Source organism: Acanthochromis polyacanthus, chromosome 14, assembly GCF_021347895.1.
Source record: "Acanthochromis polyacanthus isolate Apoly-LR-REF ecotype Palm Island chromosome 14, KAUST_Apoly_ChrSc, whole genome shotgun sequence".
In the NCBI taxonomy this organism is placed as follows: domain Eukaryota; kingdom Metazoa; phylum Chordata; class Actinopteri; family Pomacentridae; genus Acanthochromis; species Acanthochromis polyacanthus.
The window spans coordinates 12,032,170-12,056,442 of NC_067126.1; the positions used below are offsets into that span (position 1 = coordinate 12,032,170).

The 24,273-nt window shown below is 37.1% G+C and overlaps 1 protein-coding gene across 1 annotated transcript in view; it reads right to left on the reverse strand.

The window, feature by feature from the left end:
- map4k4 (mitogen-activated protein kinase kinase kinase kinase 4) overlaps positions 1-24,273 on the reverse strand; it is a 133,811-nt gene that overhangs the window by 59,566 nt on the left and 49,972 nt on the right. The window contains 1 exon segment of the mRNA XM_051958885.1: positions 10,290-10,346. Coding sequence (XP_051814845.1) covers positions 10,290-10,346 — 57 coding nt within the window.

Consider the following 24,273-nt stretch of genomic DNA (forward strand, 5'->3'; position numbering starts at 1 on the left):
ATTTGTAACTTTATTAATTTAACCCTCTAAACTCCAAAACCTACCAGCATGTTTCAAAGGCATGTTATCTTAAAAACCTGTGTCAAAATCACACCATTTATCAGAACCAGAAACTGTAAAAATAGAAATAATTGCCAGACTTTCAACTTTCGTCTGTCCTGGAACAGAAAATGGAACCAAATCTGAGCTTAAAATTTTGATATTTTATCAAAATCGCTTTATTCTACAAGTCACATTTAAGTATTTGTCATAAACCATTTGAACTATGCAGATTCTGTAAAATAAATATATAAATAAAAAATTAAGCATCTTTTAGCATAACCAGGGAGTCTTGTATGACTCCGCTGTGACCAACAGTCATGTAACAAAAATGTAAATACTTTTCAGCTAAACTGGGCTGAACAGCAGGCTGTGTAAAGTTCAGTTTGGAAGCTTAACCAAATTTAGTCTTAAAATTGTAAATATGTTACATGTCTCCTTTAAAGATTTGCCAAAAACAAAATACTCTAACCGGAAAGCCAGTTGGGACTAAGATGTGCCCAAACTTTGTGGTTAAATAGGTTGAACTGCATGCAGTGTTTGACAGTAGACAGGACATAAGTATGGAGTCCAATTAAAAATGTAAATGAAATATCTACACCCCCTGTCAAAAATTTTAGGACAGGTTCTACTTTATTTGAATGAGACGGTGTCCTAAAACTTTTGACGGGGGTGTATATATCTATATCTTAATGAAGCTTGTTTTTTTCCAGTATTCGTAACACCTGTGGGCACTTGGAAAAAGGTCGTAGATGTTGATTGCAGGTTTTTTTCATTTTTTGTAAGGTAAATATTCAAATATATTCATGCTTTGTTTTCTTGGTTATGATTTGTGGCATTCTAATTTTGTCATACTGCACAAAAAAGAATTAATTCTTTCTGCTTCTAGCCACAGTTATGCTAGTTCCATAGAGATACAGGACTTGATATTGCAGTAAATAAAAAGATCCCACATTGAGTAAAAATATGACAGGAGCAACAACATATCCAGAAACTGCTTTGGGGTTTAGGAAGTTAGCAACACAAGTCAGACCTCTGAAATGCATCATTGTTGAAGAATGTCTAAACACAAACAGCCATCTGAGATCTTTGCCTGCATTTAATATTCAAATCATCACAACTCTGACTTGTGAAACACGTCTGACCCTGGGGTTGTTGGCAGGTTTCTATACTGAGCTCTACAATCAGCTTAAGCTTCGGCCTGTCAGGAAGCATAATTTGGATTCAACAGATAGACCACAGACGCACACAGTAGAGAAACAGATATGATGGAGGAGGCAGCAGAAGGTGACCTGGATGTCAGGATACAGCTGCTTCAACTACAACATGACATCACCCTCTCTCCATCTTATTTGTACACTGCACATTTATCTCGGACACTCCCGTCGCTGAAACATCACTTTCCATTATTGTCTCCCGTAATGACTTCAGTCCCGTGTCCATGTATCCCATCATTACACCTCTTCCTCCCTCCCAGTCCTTCAAAACAAGGCGTCCTGAAGCTACTCATTATCATTCCTGGGCATGAAATGGTGGGGAGACTCGGTGGCGGCCATGTTGCTGTTAAAGTATTACAGCGCACAATGTGAGCGGAGCAAACAGAACCGCGATCCCAGGGGAGCGGACGGCCGCAAAATGGGAGCATAATGGAAAATGGAAGCTGAGTAGGAGGGAGGCTTTGGCTTCTACGGAGGCCAGCAGAGGTTGACATGTCTCTGACAGGCGACCAGGGACCTGGAGGGACTCATTACAGGCGTTATTTTAGACACTCACTGTGTTCCTGTCATCTGCCTCATATGTCTACTTTGGACAAGAAGCAGAGCGAAGTCCACATTTGCAAAAATAACCTGTAAATTACAGTTGAAGCTAATATGGGGCTTCAGTTTTGTGAATCAGACAAATCAAGCAGAGATTTTCCAAAGTTGGAGAGCCTGTTTTGTTAATATTGTTTCACTGTGGCTGAGCAAGGAAACACAAAAAGAGAATTTCGTACTAAAAAAGCTGTAACTTTGTAAGATCCTTGTTAAATTTGTTGTAACTGGACTCACATTAAAAGAATGTTGAGCTGTTTTATCCTGGTTTCATTCCCTTCAACAATCGGAGCAGAAATCTAGTTTGGCTCCAAATATTTGGTAATGTTAGATGTTTACAGATCGAGTTTTAAACCCCCAGAACTAACTCAAAAACTTTTCAGGGTTGCCTCGATTAATCAAAGTTAAAATCAGGATGGCTACCATAATGGCACCAAGAGCAGCGAACACTGTTGGCCACATTCTACATTTGCAGCCTCTGAGGCTAACATTAGCTACAGATATTATCTCCAGTTCTTTCTGAACAACAGACTGCCCATATTGACCACTTCTCCCCAACTATTCTCTCATCCAGCCTCATTTAGCCTCCTGCTTTGGATTTTCCTCATTGCAAAGTATTTTTAAGCAAGTTGTTGCACCACGGTCTCTGTGTTTCCATCTGTCTCCCCACAATGTGGTGTGCTGCTCCTTGATACCTGCAGTGTGTGATGCAGCATTATTTTCAGATCCTTGTACATGTCTGAGACTTGGGTGAAGAAAAAAAAGTTATTACAATCCAATTCTGGGGACAGTGATTATATGGATCAGTTGTCATGCTGATCCACCCAATGAAGAAGTTTCACTGGCAAACCAACAAACTGAGTGATAATGTCATTTATATAACCTGGTAGTTGATTTTAAATATAGAAACACAGCATTTTGGAAGATACAACCAGTGTTTGAATGTGTAGCATGTAGGGTAATTTGGTTCAACATGTCCAGACATTTTAAAAAAACCTTATCTTCCTTCGTTCTTCAAGACAAACCTGAACCTTCAACACTGTCCCGCTTTTTCATTCACACTTCTGACTGGGCTGAGATCAGTGGGAGGTGAGACAGACAGAAAGATGCAGAAATGACATATATTAATGTTTCTATTTCAGTCCAAGAAACCAAGGGGGAAAATATGGCAAGAGAAGCAATTGATTTGCCAAGCAAGATAGAAAAAAAACATGCTTGCTGTGGAGTTTCCCCACTTCTCACGATTGATTTCTTCCCCATTGAGTCCTGAATCTTGCTGCCTTTTATCAAGACAAGACACAGAAAACTGCTGCAGCTACAAGTTTTTCTCTACATCTCCGCCTTTTCCTTCCAATTTCCTATTAAGGCGGAAGATGACTTCACTCGGTCTGTCATTTCTCTCATTTTTGTTCTCATTTTGCAAAAAAAAAAAAAAAACAAGAGCTGATAGGCTGAAAAGAAAGATGGCGACAGATGGAAGACTAAAGACAGGATTTGTGCTAGAAAGAGAAGCGAAGAGGAAAAAACACAAGCAAATGTGACAAAAAAGGATCAATGTATGACAGGATAGAGAGAAGCTGGGAAATGCATGAGAGATGAAGAGAGAAGCAGGCAGCAGCAGTAGCTCCTCCTATAATCCTACTGCACTCCAGCTGAACCTTCACTGAAAAAAAAAAAACACTCCGCAGCTGATTTCTTCTCCTTATCTGAGAGATTCCTACAAACTGTGCGTTTGTAGAATTTAATGACATCTGATGGTGAGGTTATAGATTACGTGAAGGGGAACCTATGGTGGCTGCTGGAAACCCACAACATACAAAAGGCTCTCTCTAGAGTCAGGGTTTGGTTTGTCCATTGAAAGCTACAGTAGAAAGATGGCAGTCCAACACGGAGTGAAAGAGGACCGACTCCCTCTGTCGATATTAAACCCTCATTCTGTGTCAGGGGTGTCAAACAGGGTCTGCAGGCCAGAACCGTCCCACCAGGTGGTTCAATCCAGTCTGCAGGATGACTTTGCCAAGTGTTAAAACTAACTGAGTGAAAATGAATAGTTACCATGAACATTGTATAATATAATGTCAATCTCCAGCTTCAGTACAAAAGAGTTTGGTTTGGTGGAACTTCATCGTTGTAAACTGTGGCAAAATATTTTTGAAATTGCAGTTTTTTTCTGAAGAAATTTTAGGCTGAAATATTTTGTTTGTAAGAAAGATAGTTCAGTAAATGTGAACATTTTCATAATGTACTTGTACTTTTTTGCACTGAAATAAAGAAAAAAAAATGGCATTGTTGTGATTTATAGATCATTCTACTCTGATTTTACTGGTTCAGTCCAATATTTTGCTATTTGATGTCCAAGCCTGGCATGAAAGGATTTTTTTGTTTTTACAGTTTTGAAAGAACTTTAAAATATATATTCAAAAAAGGTCAAAGGCTTTTGAAAAATATATACATTTATCCCCTTTGCGCTCCCCAAGTCGCGGCCTTTTCCACAGTGTAAGCTGATCTGTTCCAACCCCACAGTGTTTGGAATAGCATCGCCATCTTTAAAGGATGATATCCTGATTCTCCTAACTGGAATTCTGAATGGATGGCTGGTTTTATTCCTGTGGGAATCGAGAGAAAGAAAGACCAGGCTGGCTCTACAGGCAGCAAAAAAAGGCACTGCAACTGGCCAATATTCATGCCCGTCCTACATTTCTGCCCTATGGTTGATTCCCTTGTCTCAACCAGCTGTATCCTCCTCAACCCCCTCTTCTTCCTCCTTGTAATTCTTTTCTTCCTTATTGTTCATGCCATTTCTATGATCTCTGAGATCAAGCTGGGCTGAATGTGGCCCCTGAACCACAATGAGTTTAACAGCGCTGTTGTATGTCAACAAAAACACACCAATGCTTATTTTCGAATCCTTATACACTAACAATTATGAATACTAAACCCCATTTCTGCCAACAGATCCTCCTAAATCCTATACACTGAATCGTTAAGATGTCACACATGCTCTTGCCGTTCTATTGCCGTTCAGAACATGGAGCTGATGAAAGTAAGGAGTGAAGAAGGCAATTCAGCTCCCCTGATCCCTTCACAGTATAACATTTGGAAGGATTTATTCATTTGTGTTTGCGCGATTTGTCTATTAGCAGCATATTCTTTGTTTCATTCCGAATCTCCTACTGTGAAATTTTAAGCAGAATACTTAATCTCAGTAGAAATTCTTCATTTATTAATATCATGATGTGCTTTTATCAGTATGGAGTGATATGAATGAAGGTTGTTTTAAAGTCCTGCACTGAGTTTTATCTCCTGTCCGTCGCTCCCTCCCACTCTGTATATAGAACAGGAAGTGGTATGTGGGTCAGAGCACATATGCTGAGAGTGGACACACTCACTTACTCACACACACACACACACACACGGACGTATAACTGTTGTTTTGCATTCGTGACATGTGAGTGTATGAAAGCTCCTGTGATTTTTCCTTCACAGGCCTCACACACACAAGTAAATGTTACATGGAATATGTGTGTGTGTGTGTGTGCGTGCATGTAAAAACCCCAATCTTTTCCAATGCAAACAACTTCCTCTGCTCGACTGTCATTCTTGGCCGGCGTCCAGACAAACTGTTTATTTTAGAAAACGGCTGAACCGTGTGGAAACGGGACGACTCTAAACATTTTGGTGGAACTGAAGAAAAAAAACAAAAAAAATGAAGCAACCGCCACAGCTCAAGTTCCCAACACGTGTATTTCTCTTCAGTGATTCAGCTCATACGAATACATAAACATTTCCCATCAAATGCTGCTGTGCCTCCTTCATCTCTCCTCTTTGATCTCCACAGTTGGAAATGTAGATTTGTTCCTGCAGGCCACAGTCAGAGGTACCATCCACAACTTTTGATGTAAGTTTTCAATATTTGACCGTCAACTAGATTTTTCAGCAGTACTTAAAACTTAAACTGTGACACATTGCAAAAATTTTAAACAGATTTAACTGTAATTTTTATAACAATTTACTATTTTACAGGTAACATTACAGATAATATCTAGTAAAACCACAGAAAAATGTACTAATGTATACTGACAGTCAATAGAAACTTTGAGGTAGAAATGTACGCAGAATTCTACTTGTAGGGGGGTTATAATTATTCATTTGTCTGAAATTTACACTATTTTACAATAGCTTAGCAATACATTATTCCACTATTTTGTTTACATATTTTTTGCACCTTTGCTGCCAGATTTTTACCTTCTTTTTATATTTATTTTTTTACCGAACTGTTCTTTTACAGTGCAGGTTGAGTTCTTGGCGCTGTAAAGTTAGTCAGTTGCTTTCTACAAGTCTGTAATGAACCTTAGTTTAATTGGTAGACCATCTGTGCTTTATAACACAAACTACTTCTATATACTGCTTTTTTGAGATGTTGTGTCAAGACTATCCAATAAGTGCAACTTAGCTTGTGGCATTTTTAACTTTTAGTCCACTGATTAATTGCTGGTCAATAGTACACACGGCAAGACAAGCAGTTGTGAATAATATCTTCTGCTGGACCATGAAGTAAACTAGTTCACTAACGCACTGTGGATCAAAATTTTGTTTTGTGTTTTTTTTTTGTTTTTTTTTCCAAATGAATGCCTGAATTTCAAGAGAGCTCTCTAAAACTTCCTGTGTGGTCAACACTGACCAAATTCTCTCAGCATTGTCGTGTTTTACAGACAGGAAGGTGAACAACATGTCTAATCAATATCCAGTATTTACACACAGTCTACTATCTGGCCACACACAGACTGATGGGTAATTTCCCAGCTGCCACTTCTTTCTTCCTCTTTGTCCCTCAGAGTAAGAGATTGTCAAACAAAGAACAGAATTATGTGATTGTTTGGGAAAATACATTACTGATAAGCAACTAATCCACACAGAAGAAGTAGTTCTGAGACTACAAAAAGCAAAGAAACGTTTCTAATTTGAACATGGCTTGTTGTGCAGCGATGAACTGCTCCCAGTGCTTCTGCCATACTTAAAACGCTCTCTAGAAGTCCTGTTCTGTCCATATTTGTGATTTCACTGTGCAGCTTGAATAAAACCATGAAATTCTGTTAAAGTGACCCAACCATTCAAGGATCACCAGTGGTGATGAGAGTAGGGTCTGCGACTACCATCCAGAGACCAAACAGCAGTTTTCGTTGGACGGGCCAAAGTTTCCAAGAGTGAGAACATCTGGTCAGCAGCAAAACCAACAGCATGCTCGTTTTGTTAGACATTCACAGGGTTCTGCATTATGAATTTGCTCCTTAGAGTTCAAACCATCAAAGTAAGTTCTCCTGTAACATCCCGAGGCTTTTGAGGGACAACGATCAATATAAATACCCTGAACTGTTTCCTGTGCCGTCATGCTAATGGATGTCCACTCACAGTGCTTTGAAAACCAACTAAATTTTGACCACACCAACACAATCTTGACTGTATCCACCAGATTTGACTACCTGTGACATATTCCTCCTCCCCATAATGAAATCAAAGTTGGAGGAAGGCTGTTTTGACACTTACGGTGCATAAGGTAGTGTTCAGGATGTGGCAGGAGCACTGGGAGCCGAGTGTAACTGCACACGGTGACTACAGCCAAATAGAAATCAGGTATTCTTTATTTTTAGAGGCACAGTTAGTCATATATACACTGTACAAGAATCTGTGCAACATCTGTATTTTTCTACTTATATACAAATCTGTGCAATAGTACTACTTTTCTGTTAGTATTTCTACTTATGAAAGAATCTACAATATTACTGATATATGTGATATTGTTCTTTGTCCATCCAGAGGAATTTGGACAAACTGAACAGGTACATATGTAAATCTTTGGTTTTATTTTTCCACTTATGTTTTTTAAATGTTTGCACTGTGGGTGTAATAAAGCTTTATTCTATCGTAATATCTATACCACCACCAAGTTCACTGTGAATGACAAGACTCGAGTAATCTGAAAAAATATTAGTCTAGCAAACACAAGATATCAGTGTTGGGGAGTCCAAATATAAATTGCTTCACACACACATGAATGGATGTCAAAATCTGTACACCAGCTATTCTTTCTCATGCTCATTCTTCTACTTGAGTTACAAAATGTTAATGCTGGATTGATTTCCCCGACAAGCCCAAACTGCTGTGGTCATTCTTTCCTTTACTGGTGTGTCGGACTGCAGCCACAGTTAAACCATGAAGGGGTGACGAACGGGGAAAAGACTGCAGAGGAGGTAAATATGCGACAATCGAAAAATAAATGCTGCCAGACAGAGAATGCAAAGTACTGCTCAACATATGCAGCCAATATCTGGAATCCCCTTCAATAACATGGTCCATTAGTCTCTAACAACAGCAGAACTACGTTAGGATTCTTGAGGTGGGTTAAGCTTCAAGAATAAACCAACAGCTCCGCAAAATATTCGAATATGGTACCAAAATTATGTATATCAAAAGTTTTTCCAGTAAATTCTGGGAAGAACTATGCATCAGAAACCCTTACATATAGATTTTGCAGACTTCAGGAAGTCCAGGAAGTTCAATAATTATTTAAAGGATATGTATGGACAATTTTTTCTGATATTTTTTTAATTATCTACAAAATACAGAATTTTTCACCTCTTTAGGTCTCCAAAAATCCTCCAATGCAATAGTGTGGACAGGAAAAATCCCTTTTTTGTATCCCAGAATTAAATTATGATCCAGACACACATTACAGCAACATCTACTTTGAATTAATTAGCTGCTAATATTGCAGATTACCTATTTGATTATTTCACAGCCCCCGTCCTAAAAAAAAGAGGGACTTTATTTAAGGTATTATAAGTTTTGAGATAAAACCCTAAAAGACAGACAGTCCAATCCTCTTCAGTGTATCTGTTAACCCCGATTAAAGGGCCGCTGATACTCTTGTTACTCTTTAAGATGTCTGCAGGAAGCGGTAGAGTGACCGTAAATATGTGTTTATGAAGGATTTTTCTTATTGTCTCATCTAGTCGTTGATTGTTAACATGAAAAGTGACTTTAAATAGACTAGCAGGACATTTCTGAGTGCATACACAGTAAGAAACTCTTATGACTATCGGCAGACTTATTGGCTAAACTGTCCTGATTCAGGGGAGAGAAAATCTGTTGAGCATTTAAAAGTTTTGGAAGCCTTGTGATAATAAGCCCGGCTATTTTTGGAGAGGAAATATTGACATTTGGGTGCAGGATGGAGAGCAGGAGGGAAGTCGGGGAAACTGTTATTGGTGTTAAATTGAAAGCTTCAGTAAAGAATTACCACCATTTTATGATGTGAAATGCAACAAAACCAAATGTGTCATCAATTCTAAATATTCAAAGTACAAGAAAGGGTTTGCACATCTAAATCAAGGAGATATTCACTTTTTATGTAGTTTAAAACAGCACAGATGCTTCAGTTTGCAGTAATTCTCCAGTTTCAGTGCTGGGTCCTAATCGCCTTGAGCTGTCCTCAAATGTGCCTCACTAAAAGCCTCACAAGGCCACTTTTAAACACCATATCCCACAAGTTGACCAACCAAAAAGTCATCAATAAATATGTATGGCAAGGTTTAGCTTTGGGGATTGACTGACTATTTTAAACACAATATTTTTTACTTGTAAATCTGCAAAAAGCTTTTTTTTTTGTCTGCTATTGGAGATCAGTGTAGCTCTGTACTAATCTCACAGCAACATACGAAAAACCAAAATGTGAAGTCAACAGGAGACCAAGTTTGCTTCATTCACTTCCTCTTATGACAGAAAATAGTTTTCAATAGTAGCAGTTTAGCCAGAATGTAGTTAAAAATGTGACTTTTGACAATAATCACATGTTTCTGTTTCATACACGAACAAACTGGAGTGGAAATACCATACATTTAAAGAAAAAATGTATTTGAAATGTGTTTGTGGGGAAGTTGGTGTTTCAATAAAAGAAAAATGCACCAAAGCACAACTAAAATCATCTTTCCCAAATACAGTATGTGCATAAAATGTGCAAGCATAAATTACTCATTTCCTTCATGTTTTCTGCATCTTTTTGTTGCACTTTTCCACATCTTCTGCAAGAGTTTTATGGCACTCAAGCAGAATATATGAAGTTTTTATGGCAGACATTTGGACTTCTCACAGCAGAAAAAGTCCAGGTAACATCCAATCCAGGTCTATTCCATTAGATGTTTAAATAAGCTAAATGAAAGTGAATCAACACGCCCCAAAATGATCATTAATACACCTCGGATATATCAAAATGTCTGTAGTAAAAAAGATCTATTAGTGCCACCAATCCTGAGCTCAAACATACATAAAATGGCTTTCTCTTAGTTTTTCAGCAAGCTTTGGTTACATTTTGCACCTGTTTTGAATGGAAACCTGATTATTAAAGTAAAAGACTCAAATAAACACTCATTTGGTGATACTGACCTCGGTGACGTCCATGACCTTGATGGCCGCCAGTTGTCCTGTCTTAACATGTCGGCCCTGGAAAAGAAAACAGAAGACAGATCAGGAAAAAGTGAATATTTAAGTTATAGGACAGCTAAAGCACACACTGTAATGATGACAATAATAGTAAAATTATTATTATTATTATTATTATTAAAACAACAACAATAGATGTGGTTTCTGTTTTGATGAAAGAAGCCAGAAAGTGACCAATTTCCAGCAAGCGCGATGACATGGATGTGCAGATTGATGCTATGAGTCAAAGAGCGTCCCAGCTGGCAGTTTCATGAACTGAGTAAACATTCAGGATGATTCAGTTGTTCAAAAAAAAACAAAAAACACTTTCAGAACATGTCATTTGCCTCAACAATTACGAAGAAAATCACATCCAAAGCCTCAGCATTCCTGAACACACTGAACATGATGTGGACAGAAGCAAGAAGTAAAAACCCAACAGTTTTCAGGCATCTTCTCCAAAATTAAATGACAGGAATAGTGTCAAATAGTATGTAAACAAGAAGCACTAATACATGTGCATAGCTAGTCTGCTAGTCTTTTTTGTAGAAAGTATGCATAAAAGGCTGAATAATATTAACAGTTGAAGTATTGTGTGTTTGTGTGAATTAGTGATTTTCTTCTTATTTTATAAGAACGTTAACAAATAGCAAATATAAAACTTAACCACATTCCCATGTTCAGGCAGCACAATCTCATTCTTGAGATCCATATTTTGCAGAATTTACCCCCAAACGATCCAAAAACAAAATAAAGGAGGCCTTAAATACGAAGAAATTGGTGATGAATGAAAGAACTTCAAGCCAGAGTTCAGGCAGCACAATCTAATTTTTGAAATGCATATGCATAGTTTGCATTAACCCAAAAAGTCCTAAATGCAAATTTAAGGAGGACCAAAATGTAGCAAACTACATTTAAATTTGTAATTTTCATTATTTTGTAAAAAAAAAAATCAATAAAATTTGCCAAACAAGACAAACTTTCCTTAAAAATAGTGACAGCAGTTAACCACCATTCAGTCAAACAGCATCTACATTACTTAATTCAAGTATTTCCAACCAGCCATAACAGTACAACACCTACAGACTAGAATACTGACCTAAATATAGTCCAGAAGTCTAGTATTACATGCAGACTAGCATTAGCTCCTCACCTCTTAAAGATAATATGATGTTTCAGAACTTAAACAGTAGAACCAGGATCATCCGAGAACAGAATAATATCAGCAGGTAGAGAGAGAACAGCATGTGGGACATAATTATCCTCTTCCTCTTTCTAACAGAACATCCAGTAACAGAACCAGTACATGGGTGTTAAAAAGTTTCTGTGTTTCTCTAAATACCAGTCTGACAAAATAGTGTAAATAAATCACTAAGGTACAGTACAGCTTTGGTTAAAGCCCTTTTTACCACAACCGGACTAAAATAACAGCTTTCTTGAGGTTTCATAAAGGTTCAGACATTTTGCATGAACGGGGGTAAAGTTTTTTTTTCACTCATGTGTAACAGCTGATTTCTTTCCTGCTAATCATAAATTTGTTTTATGTGTGACAGTAAAGAGGAGCATCACGACCTCCTGCAGGTAAAACTGTGCTGATGAAACACTATTAGTGCCGTTAACTCCGTATACAGACCAGAAACAATCTCTAACGTGGCAATTTTAAAGTTGAAAACAGGAATAATTTGCAATTTTGACAGGAATATTTTGCATCTTCTCCAAAACCTACAATGATATGAATAAAAAGTAGTTTTTTAGACAGTTTTGTTAATTTGGGGTTCATTTACTCAAGTGTAATAGACATTTTTGCTCAGGAAATGATCATAAAAAAATATAAAAATGCAGATTATCTGTTGAACCAGGGACAAAAAAAAAATACACATACACAGATTAATTATGTTTACTGTCATACACGGTCACCTCAAAAAGACATTTTGAGCCACAGAAAAACCTTGATTTCCATTTTAAACAAATAATTTATCATGTCATTGTCAAATTCCCCTAAAATACAATGACTTCCACTTTATTTGGACTTCTGTGACAGTAAAATACATCACAGGAGCCTTGATGATGCCCTGCAGGTTAAACCAGACTATTAGTGCTGCTTGATTCTGAGTCACTGTGAACAGACTCAAAAGAATCTTGAGACTGGCAACTTTAAGGTTTAAAAAAAGAAGACTTTGCAAATTCTACAGGGTTTTTCCTGCATAGAGGAATTTTTAGCACCTTCTCCAAGGAGGTTTAAGCAAGCAACAAGGGAAAAATCACCCGAAGAAGTTTCATTTTTCATCTACTTTTGTTAAATTGAGGTTAATTTAGTCAAACATAATGGATTTTTTTTTGGTCAGGAAATGGTCAGAAATAATACAAAAGTGCAGATTTCTGTCAAAAGCCAATTCCTTACCTTAATTGTGCATGAACTAATCATGTTTATTGTCATGCACATGCACCAAAAACTCCCATTCTAAGCAAAAGAAAAACCCTAGTTTCCATTCAAAAACAATAATTAAACACGTATTTGTCTAGTGAGAACTTTCTTTTTTATTTGAACTTTTATTTGAACTCTAAACATGTTTTTTCTGCTTATTCAGTTGAAGTTCTGCACCTAAGTAGAAGTTAAAAAGTCCTTCACAGCCTCCTGCAGGTTAAACTGGACAATTAGTGATGATTAACTCTGACTCGCTTTAAATGGACTAAAAAACAATGTATAAACTGGGGCATTTGATTGAAAAAATAATAATAATTGATCTTTTATTATTGCTAATTCTAGGCTTTTTCTTGAATAGAGGACTTTTGGCACCCCTTTGGAGAAGGTGTAAAACAGCAACAAAGGAAACTCACCTGCAGAAGTTACATTTCTTAATCAGTTTTGTTACTTTGGAGTACATTTACTCCAACACAATGAAGATTTTTGGTGAGGGAATGGTCTATTCTGTTGAATAATGTGCACAACTGTACCCAGATTGACCCTGCTTAGAGACTTTGACATGGACCAGAAAAAGCCCATTGTGAGTCACAGAAAAATCCTAATTTCCAGTGAAAAACAATAACTAAAGATGTAATTGTCCAGTCCCATATAATGTGACAACCTCCACTTTTATTTGAGTTTTTATTTGACCTCTTAACATAGTTTTTCTGGTCATTTGGCTCAGATGCTGCTGGTTATACTACCTTTCCGATATCCAAACAGCTGCAGACACTACAGATGTGTTCTGATCTAAGTATGCTACTTTCTATTCGCTTAGGAAACAAAAAGTAGATCAGTGTCTATATATTCTAACAGATATGCAGCTGGTTGGACAAAAGCGACCCCATTGGGCTTCTTCTGGCAGATGTGGAAAGTGCAACAGTATCCTGAAATCCCTCTGCGGTGGAATTACCTTCGAGGGTTAATGCTGCACAACGATCAAATGTTTTCACAGATGGAAAACCGAAGACAAATATAGAGAAAGTGTAAAAAGTCAGAGCAGTCCTTAAAGCCTGCAGCCAGTTTCTGTCCATGTGTGTCTGAACGGCCACTAGATCGGGTTTCCTTTGTGAGAAGAAGGGACGGTGACACCTGAGCCAGCGGCCCCCGTCTCTGAATGAAGTTGGCGCAGTCCGCAGTCTGAGTGATGAGAGATTAACCCATTTTGGTTTTAGCCGAAGGGGACAAGTGTGTATATGTGTGCGTGGAGGCGGTGTAAAGGTCGAGGCTGATGGAGAACAAACAAAAAAAAAAAAAAAAGAACAAATCTGTGCTGTGGGAACTGCAGACCGACAGGTTGGGAACTGAAAGATAACGGTGAAGAGCAAACAATGCAGGAAACGGGATGAAACAACAGCATGTGTGCTGGACGACGTAAAAGTACATTTTTAAACAAAGACTTTAATGGTGGAAAAGTGATAATTCTGTTTCCAGGACGAATCATTCTGAAGAGGAGCAGATAGCAAACAGGGTGCAGGTTTAAACCATATCAGCCATAAAACAGAGTGACAGTAGAGGACAAACATCCATCCATTCTCTATACACCGCTTTATCCTCACTAGGGTCACGGGGGGTGCTGGAGCCTATCCCAGCTGACTCGGGCGAAGGCAGGGGACACCCTGGACAGGTCACCAGTCTGTCACAGGGCTACATATACAGACAAACAATCACATTCACACCTACAGCTAGAGTAACCAATTAACCTCAGCATATTTTTGGACTGTGGGAGGAAGCCGAAGTACCCGGAGAAAACCCACGCATGCACAGGGAGAACATGCAAACTCCATGCAGAAAGATCCCAGGCCCACCCCGGGATTTGAACCAGTGATCTACTTGCTGCCAGGCGAAAGTGCTAAGCACTACGTCACTGTGCAGCCCCGGAAAAGATAAACAGACTAACGTTAACAGTACAGCTTCATGGAGAAGCAGACCAGACTCTGTAAAATTATTTAAAACTAATTATATGGTCACACATTGCAAAAAATTTAAATAAAACAAGCTTAATTTTATTTTTAAAATGTATATTTGTATTTTTTTCTTATTATGCTGCTGCTCTTACTTTCTTCATGGTTTATTTTTCGTATATACTTGGAAAACCCACAAAGAACTCCAGTGTGCCTGTGCTGTAATGAACCTGTACAAATGGCAATAAAAATCTATTTTATTGTAAAATATGTTTCTGAATAGGAACACGGTTGTTTCTATTCAATCTCAAAAGGCTTGACTCTGTTGGCAAACACATTCCGAATTAATATGTGTGCTTTAGTTCTTTTGAAGGTAGCTATTAAAGTCTCAAACCTGCCAAAACTACATAAAAACCTCATATTTGTTTGACACAAATCCACATCTGATGTGAGCTCGACATTTGTTTGCATGTTTTGATTTTTGACTTCACTGTGTTGAGTCAGATTAGCCAAACATATTTTGCCGTTTTAATGCAAAGCTCCTTCAGCCAACAGGAGCAGCTGCTGGACATCGGTGACTTCATGATAGACTTTAATTAATGAGCCTACAGAAGTAGTTTCATAAGAATCTCTGAAGTGAAACTCCAGAAGAAACAGAAAATATGTGTAAAAACAATACAAGATATTGTGCTGAAGCTGCATTTTAAGAGAAATAATGAAGATTCAGTCTGAATTATTAACAAATCAGTGTCTTTGTGAGGGAAGGTGACCTCAGCACACAGACGGTAATAATCACTGATTCAACCGACAACAACGGCCGACTCTCAGACGGTAACTCAGCGGTTGGAGGATGACATCATCTGCTGCTCTGCTTCCTTTGTTCACAAACGAGACTCAGACATTCGACACACCTGGACCAATAAAAGACAGACGGACGGTCCATCTGTCCATCAGAACAACAGGACGGATTCTAATAATAAACGTTGGGTCATTTTTCATAATCTGAGGTTTTAGTTTCACTGTTGAAGATGATTGCTGGGAAGAAAGGAAAAGAAAGCTTAACATATGGTGATTTCTGCAGCACAAAATATCCAAATGTGTCAGTTTATAGCTATATGTATGATGATTTAAATAAAACAATGGGGGGGAAAGTACTATTTAGTTGAGCTGATGACATTTTTTAGGGTAATGTGAGCTTTTTTGTTTGTCATTTTTTGTTTAGTTTTAGAGATTCACAAGTGAAAAAACCCCCAAATTTACTGATCTAAACAGCTTGTTTGAAGCTAAAATGGACATCAGGTGCCTTTTTAGCACTGATATAAATGACTCACTGCATAGAATAACTGTATAAACACAACTGTGGCATTTATAGCCAGGTAAAAATCCAATTTTCAGTGTTTGTTAATTCTGCAGTCTGACCAGTAGTTTGCCTGTTCCGTTATAACTGCAATGGTGACTACACTAGATTTTTTATATATATATATATATATATATATATATATATATATATATATATATATATATATATATATATATATATATCAGGGATCCTTGATTAGTTATCAACTATTACATAAATAGCCAACAATTTGATAGAGTTAGAAATCAGTTTTAGTATTCTTTTTTTCAATAAAAAAGGTATTTTTCTGATCCAAACTTTTTAAAGGCGAATATTTTTTGACGTCTTTCCTTCTCTTTGATAGGAAACTGAATATCTCTGGGTTGTGGACAAAATAAAACCTTTGAGGAGATAATTTTGGACTTTTTTCCACAATTTTCTGACATTTCAAATGACAAAAATCTGCTACAAAAATGAAAATTTGGTAGCAAGGGTGCCACAAAAATTGTATATACTTATAGTTTATGTACATGAAACAGTGACATACTGTAACTTTCTTTTGGCTTTGTCAGATATCTGTAAAATAATTATATATTTTAGCTGATATAAGTACAGCAAGATTTTTAATTGCATGGTCACACAAAGTAAAAAAAAATACAGTAAAAAAAAGCAAAAACAGATTTTTCATATGTACATTATTTACAGCTTCTGCCTGTTTTTGTTTTTTTATGGTTACAAAGCAAATTCATATTTTTTTATGGGATTTGATTGGTTTATTATCTGGAATCACAAAAAAATATAAAACTAATGGTAAATATCTGTAAAATAATTCAATATTTTTAGCTGATTAAAGTACAATAAAACTTAATTTCACAGTCACACAAGATAAAAAAAATACAGGAAAAAATGTAAAAATATAGATTCATTTTATTTTATTTATAGTTTTGGCCTGTTTTCGTTTATTACGGTTCAGATGTAAATTCATTCTACTGGTTTATTATCTGTAATTTAATAAAAGAGGTAAAATCTGGAAAATATCAGTAAATTGTTCAAAAACAATTCATTGATTTATTGAGAAAATAATTGAAAAATTAGTGAATAATAGTGAATAGTCTGTTTTCCCCCATTTTTTCTGGTTTTGATGCTTAAATCTTCACACAAATGAGCCCTTAGTCCAAAAACTAGACACTTAATGAGACATTATTCAAAAAGGAATTAAGTTCATAAGATGCAGCCAGCTACAGTAACGTGACTTCTGGGAATTAAAAACAACTAAAAAATATTTAAAGCCCTGTATGACTGCTGTTTTACCTTTCAGACTGCAGTCGTCTATAATACAGTCATTGAGGCTCTTTATGAACAGTCCCAGCTGACTCTGAGCTCTGTTAAAATGTGATATAATCCTTCTGTCATCCGACTCTCCCATGACTCTGTGTGGGATGTTTGGACCAGAGTTTCCTCTTTCATGGAAAAGCCTGCAGGCCTCAGGAAGTTGGAGGAGATCCGTGTTGCTTTCACAATCTGAGACTCACATTTTGTCCACACAATTTTTTTTTCTTCAGGCAGCCTCGAGGCCGGTTTGTATTTGAAATAATGTGTTGCTGGTTTTGGGGACTTTTTGGTCATAAACGCACCGTTTATTATCTTGAAATTTCACAAAGATTCTATAATTCTCCTACAACAATACTATGTGTGTCTAATGTGTCCCACCAGAAACACTAGTTTCAATATCTTTCTTTCTATATCTTGAGACTAAACACCCGCATTGGTAAAAGATAAATTATATCACTGTTATCAACTATATAAAATGTAAAGCTGCACATTAGCGTCATTACATTGTGTAGCTGATGGTGGAGCATCTTTACTTACAACCAGCACTGACATTTATTTCCGTAATACTGCAACAAAATGAAAAACAACCACTGGAGGTCAACAAAAACAAGATTTTTTTGTACAGACTTAATAAATAAACTAGATCAGGTCTGCATGAATTTGAAGGAAATTTGTATCAACTGTCTGAAGCCTAAGTGGGTTCAAAATGCAAGTTGTTTTTGGCAACTTGGCAAAATGACAGCATTTATCAGAACCAGAAATTGCAAAAACTGAAAAAAAACCTGTTGAATTTTTAAGATCCCAACGGTCCTTAAACTACTGATCTGTAATGTTCTTTTCGTTTAGGGAAACTTCACCAAGTTTAACCTAAAATCATGAAATTTCATAAAAATCAACAGGTCTGAAAGGGTCTGAAAATTTGCCAAAAGTAATTAATTTTGACAGATTTTGTAAAAATAGATTAATTAATTAATTAATTAATTAATAAAAAATTAAAGTGCTGTGCTTCCATGCGTAACTGTTAAACTATTTGTGACTCAGCTTTGACTTTGAGTCACCTGACAAAAATTCTACAAGTTTTTCACTGAACTCGGCTGAACTACAGGCAGTGCTTACATGACAGGAAACAAGACAGGAAACAAGTATGGAAACTAAACAAATTAAAATGTATGCAGTAAAATATGTATTGTGCTTAGAATCATCTTTTATCCCCCCCTCAATAGTAACATTGGTGGGCACTTGTAAAAATGTCTTACATGTAGATTCTAGGTATGTGCAACGTTTGTAAAAATAAATTATTAAAGAAATTCAGCTTTTTTTCATGATTTATGGCTTTTAACTTTGTCACACTGTACAGAAGAGGTTTGTGAGTTTAGTTTGCTTCTAGTCATGGTTGTTCTGTTTCCGTACAGGTGCAACACTATATTGCTTAGAAAAATGAACCCACAGTAAGTAAAAATGTGAAAGGAGCAGAAGACGCCTAGAAACTGTTTCAGAAGGTTTTAACAAAACATTTCTGATGTCTGAAATGTTTCATTGTTGAAAAATGTCTAAACACAAACAGCCATCAGAGATTTAATATTTTATTTAATTAAAAGTTGTGGAAAAACATGTTGAATATTGCTTTTTTAAATTACTCATTAAAGTCATATCTTGCACGTCCATGAAGTTCAATTGCAGCTTTGAACATGCATTTATAGAATATGTTTGTGATACGAAAACAGTTGTAGAGTTGTGCTTATTTGCTGTTCTTTCATTTTACAAGTTTCCTGCTTCTGTCTTTATCCTGTCAGAACTGGATCAGAGAGAAATATATTAGCAAAACTACCATATGGCTGTGACTTGAAGCGTGTTCAGCAGACGTTAGTCAGCTGTAGGACTCAGAGGAAACAGTCAGTCAGCGGCCTGATGAGGTCAAAAGGTCACATGTGGAGGTGCTGATGAACTCATTCATTCTGGAGCTCGTTTTTTTTTTCCGCTTTAGTTTTCAGGGCATCAATGACTCAACTATTTCTAAGCCAAAGAAATAAATATTGTGCTTTGAAATGTAGGTTTTTCTTGTGAAATATAAATTTTTCCACCACCTTTCACCAAAACATAAAAAACTATTAATTCTGTTTACCCAAAATCACAGATCTTCCTCTATAATTGTATGTTTCGTAAAGTAAGTCTTGACATTTTCCTCCACATTCATGGATAAAACATACATAAAAGCTGCTCAGTCTTGGTTTTACATCATCTCAGGATCGACCTCTAACCTGCTGCAACATTTGGGACCTTCTGTTTACCTGACCTGACAGCAGTTCAAAAAAAATAAAAGCAGGTAATTAAAACGACAATCATCGAGTACAAACGAGCCCCGCGACAGACATTTAGAAACGCTCGGTCGTGGCCTTTAACGCTTCCACCACTGTGATTCCTTCAGTCTCCAATCTTGATCATGAAGGCCTCAGACAGCAGCTGTAATGAGCTTCTCTGCTGGGATTGGTGGGACTTGACCTCTGGGTTCAGAAGGTAAAACCCTCCATGATCCATCAGCTGCTGGGACCTCTGACCTCCAGCTTCAGCTCCAAGGGGGAAGGGACCCAAGGTTCTCATTAAAGTAAGAAAGCCATGGCTACAGATGAGTCTCGAGGTTAGTAGAATAGGTTGTCTACAGAGGATGCGTTCAGGAACAGTCGAGGATGTGTTATCTACTTTAAAAAATGACACCACCAAATGACACCATTTAATAGAGCTAGAAACCGTAAAAACAGAAAGAATTGTCGCTTTTTCTAGTTTCTGGCGATCCTCAAATGACTCTGAGCTTAAAGTTGCGATATGTGATCAAAATAATTTAATTTTACATTTAATTTTTACAGATTCTGCAAAAAACTAAAAAGGCAGGAGACAGAAACTAATTTAAAATCAAAATATTTTTCCAGTATTGCTAAAACCAGTGAGCATGTACATGTTAATATTTTTGTTTATTTTCCACAATTTTTGTAAAATAATCAGAAATTCAATTTTAATTTTTCTCTGTCTTTTTTAATTTATGGCATAACTTTGTTGTAAAACACAGAAGACATTTCTTCTATTAAATATTCCATTTATTTTTTAATTACTAGCAGTATTTCCAGTAGTATATTCTTTTAACTAGCCTTGCTTCAGTGTGTTAATTGCTAGTTATGTTAGCTCTGACATTTTGGGTTTATTATACAATTCCAGTGTGATATTTTTGTTTTTCTGTATGTGTTTTAGAATGTTTTGAGTCAATTAAAGCTGTTTTATCTGATTTAAATTTAAGAATGTGTATCTCAACAGTTATATATGTTTTTTCTTTTCCTTAATAAATTAATGTTTTAACATTTCTTTTCTTTGAGCTAATATATTGTAGGCTTTTTATTGGAGGATTGTTGTGGCATGTGCAGTTTTAGATCCAAAAGTAGGATGTTTGTCATCTGACACCATGTAAATTTGTATTTCTACATTCATATTTCCACTGTCCTGCTCTGCTTTCTCACGCAGAATCTTTAAATATAAAAAATATATATTAGCTACCATTTCACAAACATTTCTGCTTTTCAACAACACTTTTGCTGCTTATTTTCTTTCAAAACCTGTTTTCTGTACTTTTTCTGTTGGCTGCCTGAAATCAGGGGAAGTCTGGAGAGAGAAAGAAGACGAGCAACAAGAGGAGGAAGACAAATGATCGAGTGTTGGAGGGTTTAAAGGGGAGACAGAAGAAGCCGGAACGACATTACCAGTGTGTGAGTAGTCGATGGAAGCCAGATAGAATTAAGACGAGGAACTGAGCGACTTCCCCCCCAAGGAAATGCCAGCAGAGTGGAGTCATTCTACACCAACACTCACATAATAATCTGCTGTCGACACATCCACAGAGTTTGTGTTTAGGTCAAATCCGGACTCCTAATTCTGTGCAGCATCAGTGGTGTATGTTTGTGCATCGTTGGTGTTTTTTTTGTTTTTTTTGTTGAGACAAGGCGTTCTTTATTGCTCCCCTCTGGGCTTTGGGGGGAAAGACAAGGAACCAGGTGCAAGCAAACACTTTCAGAAACGCACAAAACAACACAAACACACCTCATATTCCTGCAGCTCTGATGCTAGCAAGTCTTCATTGATCAAACCAGTGAAGCGTGCAGTTATGAAAACGCTAATCATCGTCATAATGACGGGTTTCCACACCTCGGGCTGTTTTTTGCATACTGAGCAGCAGCTCGAGTCAAGACAGGCTCAACACACAACATAAAGACTCACAGAGAGGAGGGGGGAAAAAACAAGAAGAGGTCCAGAGGAGGAATTAAAATATTTCTGGATGGATCCACACCAAAGCTGCTCTTAGATTCTCCTCTTATTAGCATCAACAACAAAGAAGCTGCAGTGGTTGCAACTAGTTTTGCAATTTTGTCTAACATGCACAAAAAAACAGACTTAACTTTATTGTTGGGCAACACACATATAAATTCTTTCTTTTCAAAGTAGCCTTGAGGTAGGATTAAAATTTTAGTTTTTGTCTCATACAAAGGCTGGCTATGTGGTCAGTCTGCAAACACAACATCCTATTAAGTTGGACGAATGAGTCAAAAATAAACCAAAAATGCCAAAAATTACATAATTCTCTGAACTTAAGGCACTTTCTTTTTTCTCATTTTTACTCACTGTAGTCTCATTTTTTACTGAAATATAAAGTTCTGCACCCCTATGGAAACAGCAACCACAACTAGAAGGAGAGAGAACTTTTTCATTTAGTTGAATTATGTCCATCCATCAGAAAGGCACATACACCGCTTTATTCTCACTAGGGTCGCAGGGGGTGCTGGAGCCTATCCCAGCTGACTCGGGCGAAGGCAGGGGACACCCTGGACAGGTCACCAGTCTGTCACAGGGCTACATATACAGACAGACAATCACACTCACATTCACACCTACAGACAATTTAGAGTAATCAATTAACCTCAGCATATTTTTGGACTGTGGGAAGAAGCCGGAGTACCCGGAGAAAACCCACGCATGCACAGGGAGAACATGCAAACTCCATGCAGAAAGATCCCAGGCCCAGGCTGGGATTTGAACCGGGGATCTTCTTGCTGCTAGACGAAAGTGCTAACCACTACATCACTGTGCAGCCCCCTAGTTTGATTATGTTCATTTTGTTATTGTTTAAAGTTTGTTTTTTTTTGTTTTTTTTATTGGACAGGCACAGTGAAGACAGACAGGAAACAAAGGAGAAGAATTGGGGGAAGACATGCAGCAAAGGGCCGCAAAAGGGAATCGAACCCTGGCCGCCGCGTCTGGGACCAATCCTGTACATGGGTCACCTGCTTAACCCGTTGAGCTATTCTGAAATCTGTCCAAGCAGCTCACATCTAAACATGAGGACAGTAAATTATATTTTAATAAGGTAAGACTTACCAATGTCACAGTGTGTTCAAAATGTAGCTTTAACAGCATTTTAAGGTTTTAATGCATTTTAAGTTTTCTCTTATACAGATTTTTGTATGCTATTTAGTGCCTGTTTAAGCCAATAACCTTAAGGGGAAAAAAACCACAAAGACTGTTTTCAACATTACAAAAGTAACTTTGTGCAAAAAATTCAATGTAAAAATGCTTCTTAAAAGAGCATCACACTGGGATTTAATTGGCAACCCAGATTTTCCTCGTCTGACCCACAGAGAACCTACCCAGGAAATTGTGTGATTCTTAAACCCTGTGAGCATTTACAGCCACATCTTCCTTCCAAATCTGGATCAGATACAGCATCTAACCTTTGTTCTGAATTCACAGTGTTTAAAGTCTGTGCATTAACTTATTATGCACAATGCAAGAACACAAAAATACAGAAAGGCACATACAACAACATTCAATCTAAAATATTTCTTCTTGGTTTTGTGATTGAAGCCAAAGCTATTATATTTATCTAGATATTTCATCATCATCTACTAATTATTAAATGTGCATGATTCTAGTTCATAACCAAAAGAAAACGATCAAGAAACAAGCTACAATATGAACTCCAGCTACAACACTTTCACTGAACAATCCAAATTTTAATTCCATCTTGTAGCTCCTGCTCATCTGCTCATTCGTCACTGATGAATCACTTCCTGCACGACATGACGAGGCACCACGACACTGATGTACTGCTTCGTGACAACGCATGAACAAATACACAGTTAACTTGCAGTGTTGAGTCATATTTAACAGCATTCCCCGAGGGAGAGCACAGCTGCTGTTTTTAATAGAACAAAACAAGAACTGTGACAGAACAGCAACGCGCACAGGGCAGAATATCTTTTAGAAGATGCTGGACTAGCTGTAGGAGCTTTATGGTATTTACAGTGGAACAATGAGGTGTGTTCAGAGAGCTTACAGTGACATTAAATTGGATTTCAGATTGATTTTTTTAACCTTAGGCCTTCATGATCTGAAGGAAATGTGCAATAACTTTAGTCAAAAGTGTACAAATCTGCTGCAAAGCCTTCAAACTTAAAAAAATAACAATTACCACTGAGTCCAGAAATTGAATGAGTTACTTGAAACTTGTTTCAATTGAATGAATTTCTTGTGTTTTTGTAAAGTCATGAGTTACTGTGAGAAGCAAAATGAAGAAAAAGGGGGAAAAAAGAGTTAATAGGATGTTAAGCTCAGTTTCTGCTGCAGCTTTGCTCAGCCTCAGTGTTCAAACAGGGAGCTCTGTGTAAGTAGGCCAAGAAACAGCCTCCCTCTGGGGAAGGACAAGGAGACAGACAGAAAAAAGAAACTCTGGTCAATTATAAATCTCTATTGATCACTGTGCTGCAGCTAGATTATTAGAGGAGTATCTGTCTCTTTGCTACACTGATAAGATGCACACACACCTAAGAAAAATCAATGCAGAATTCACAATAATGACAAACTGCATCTGCAGAC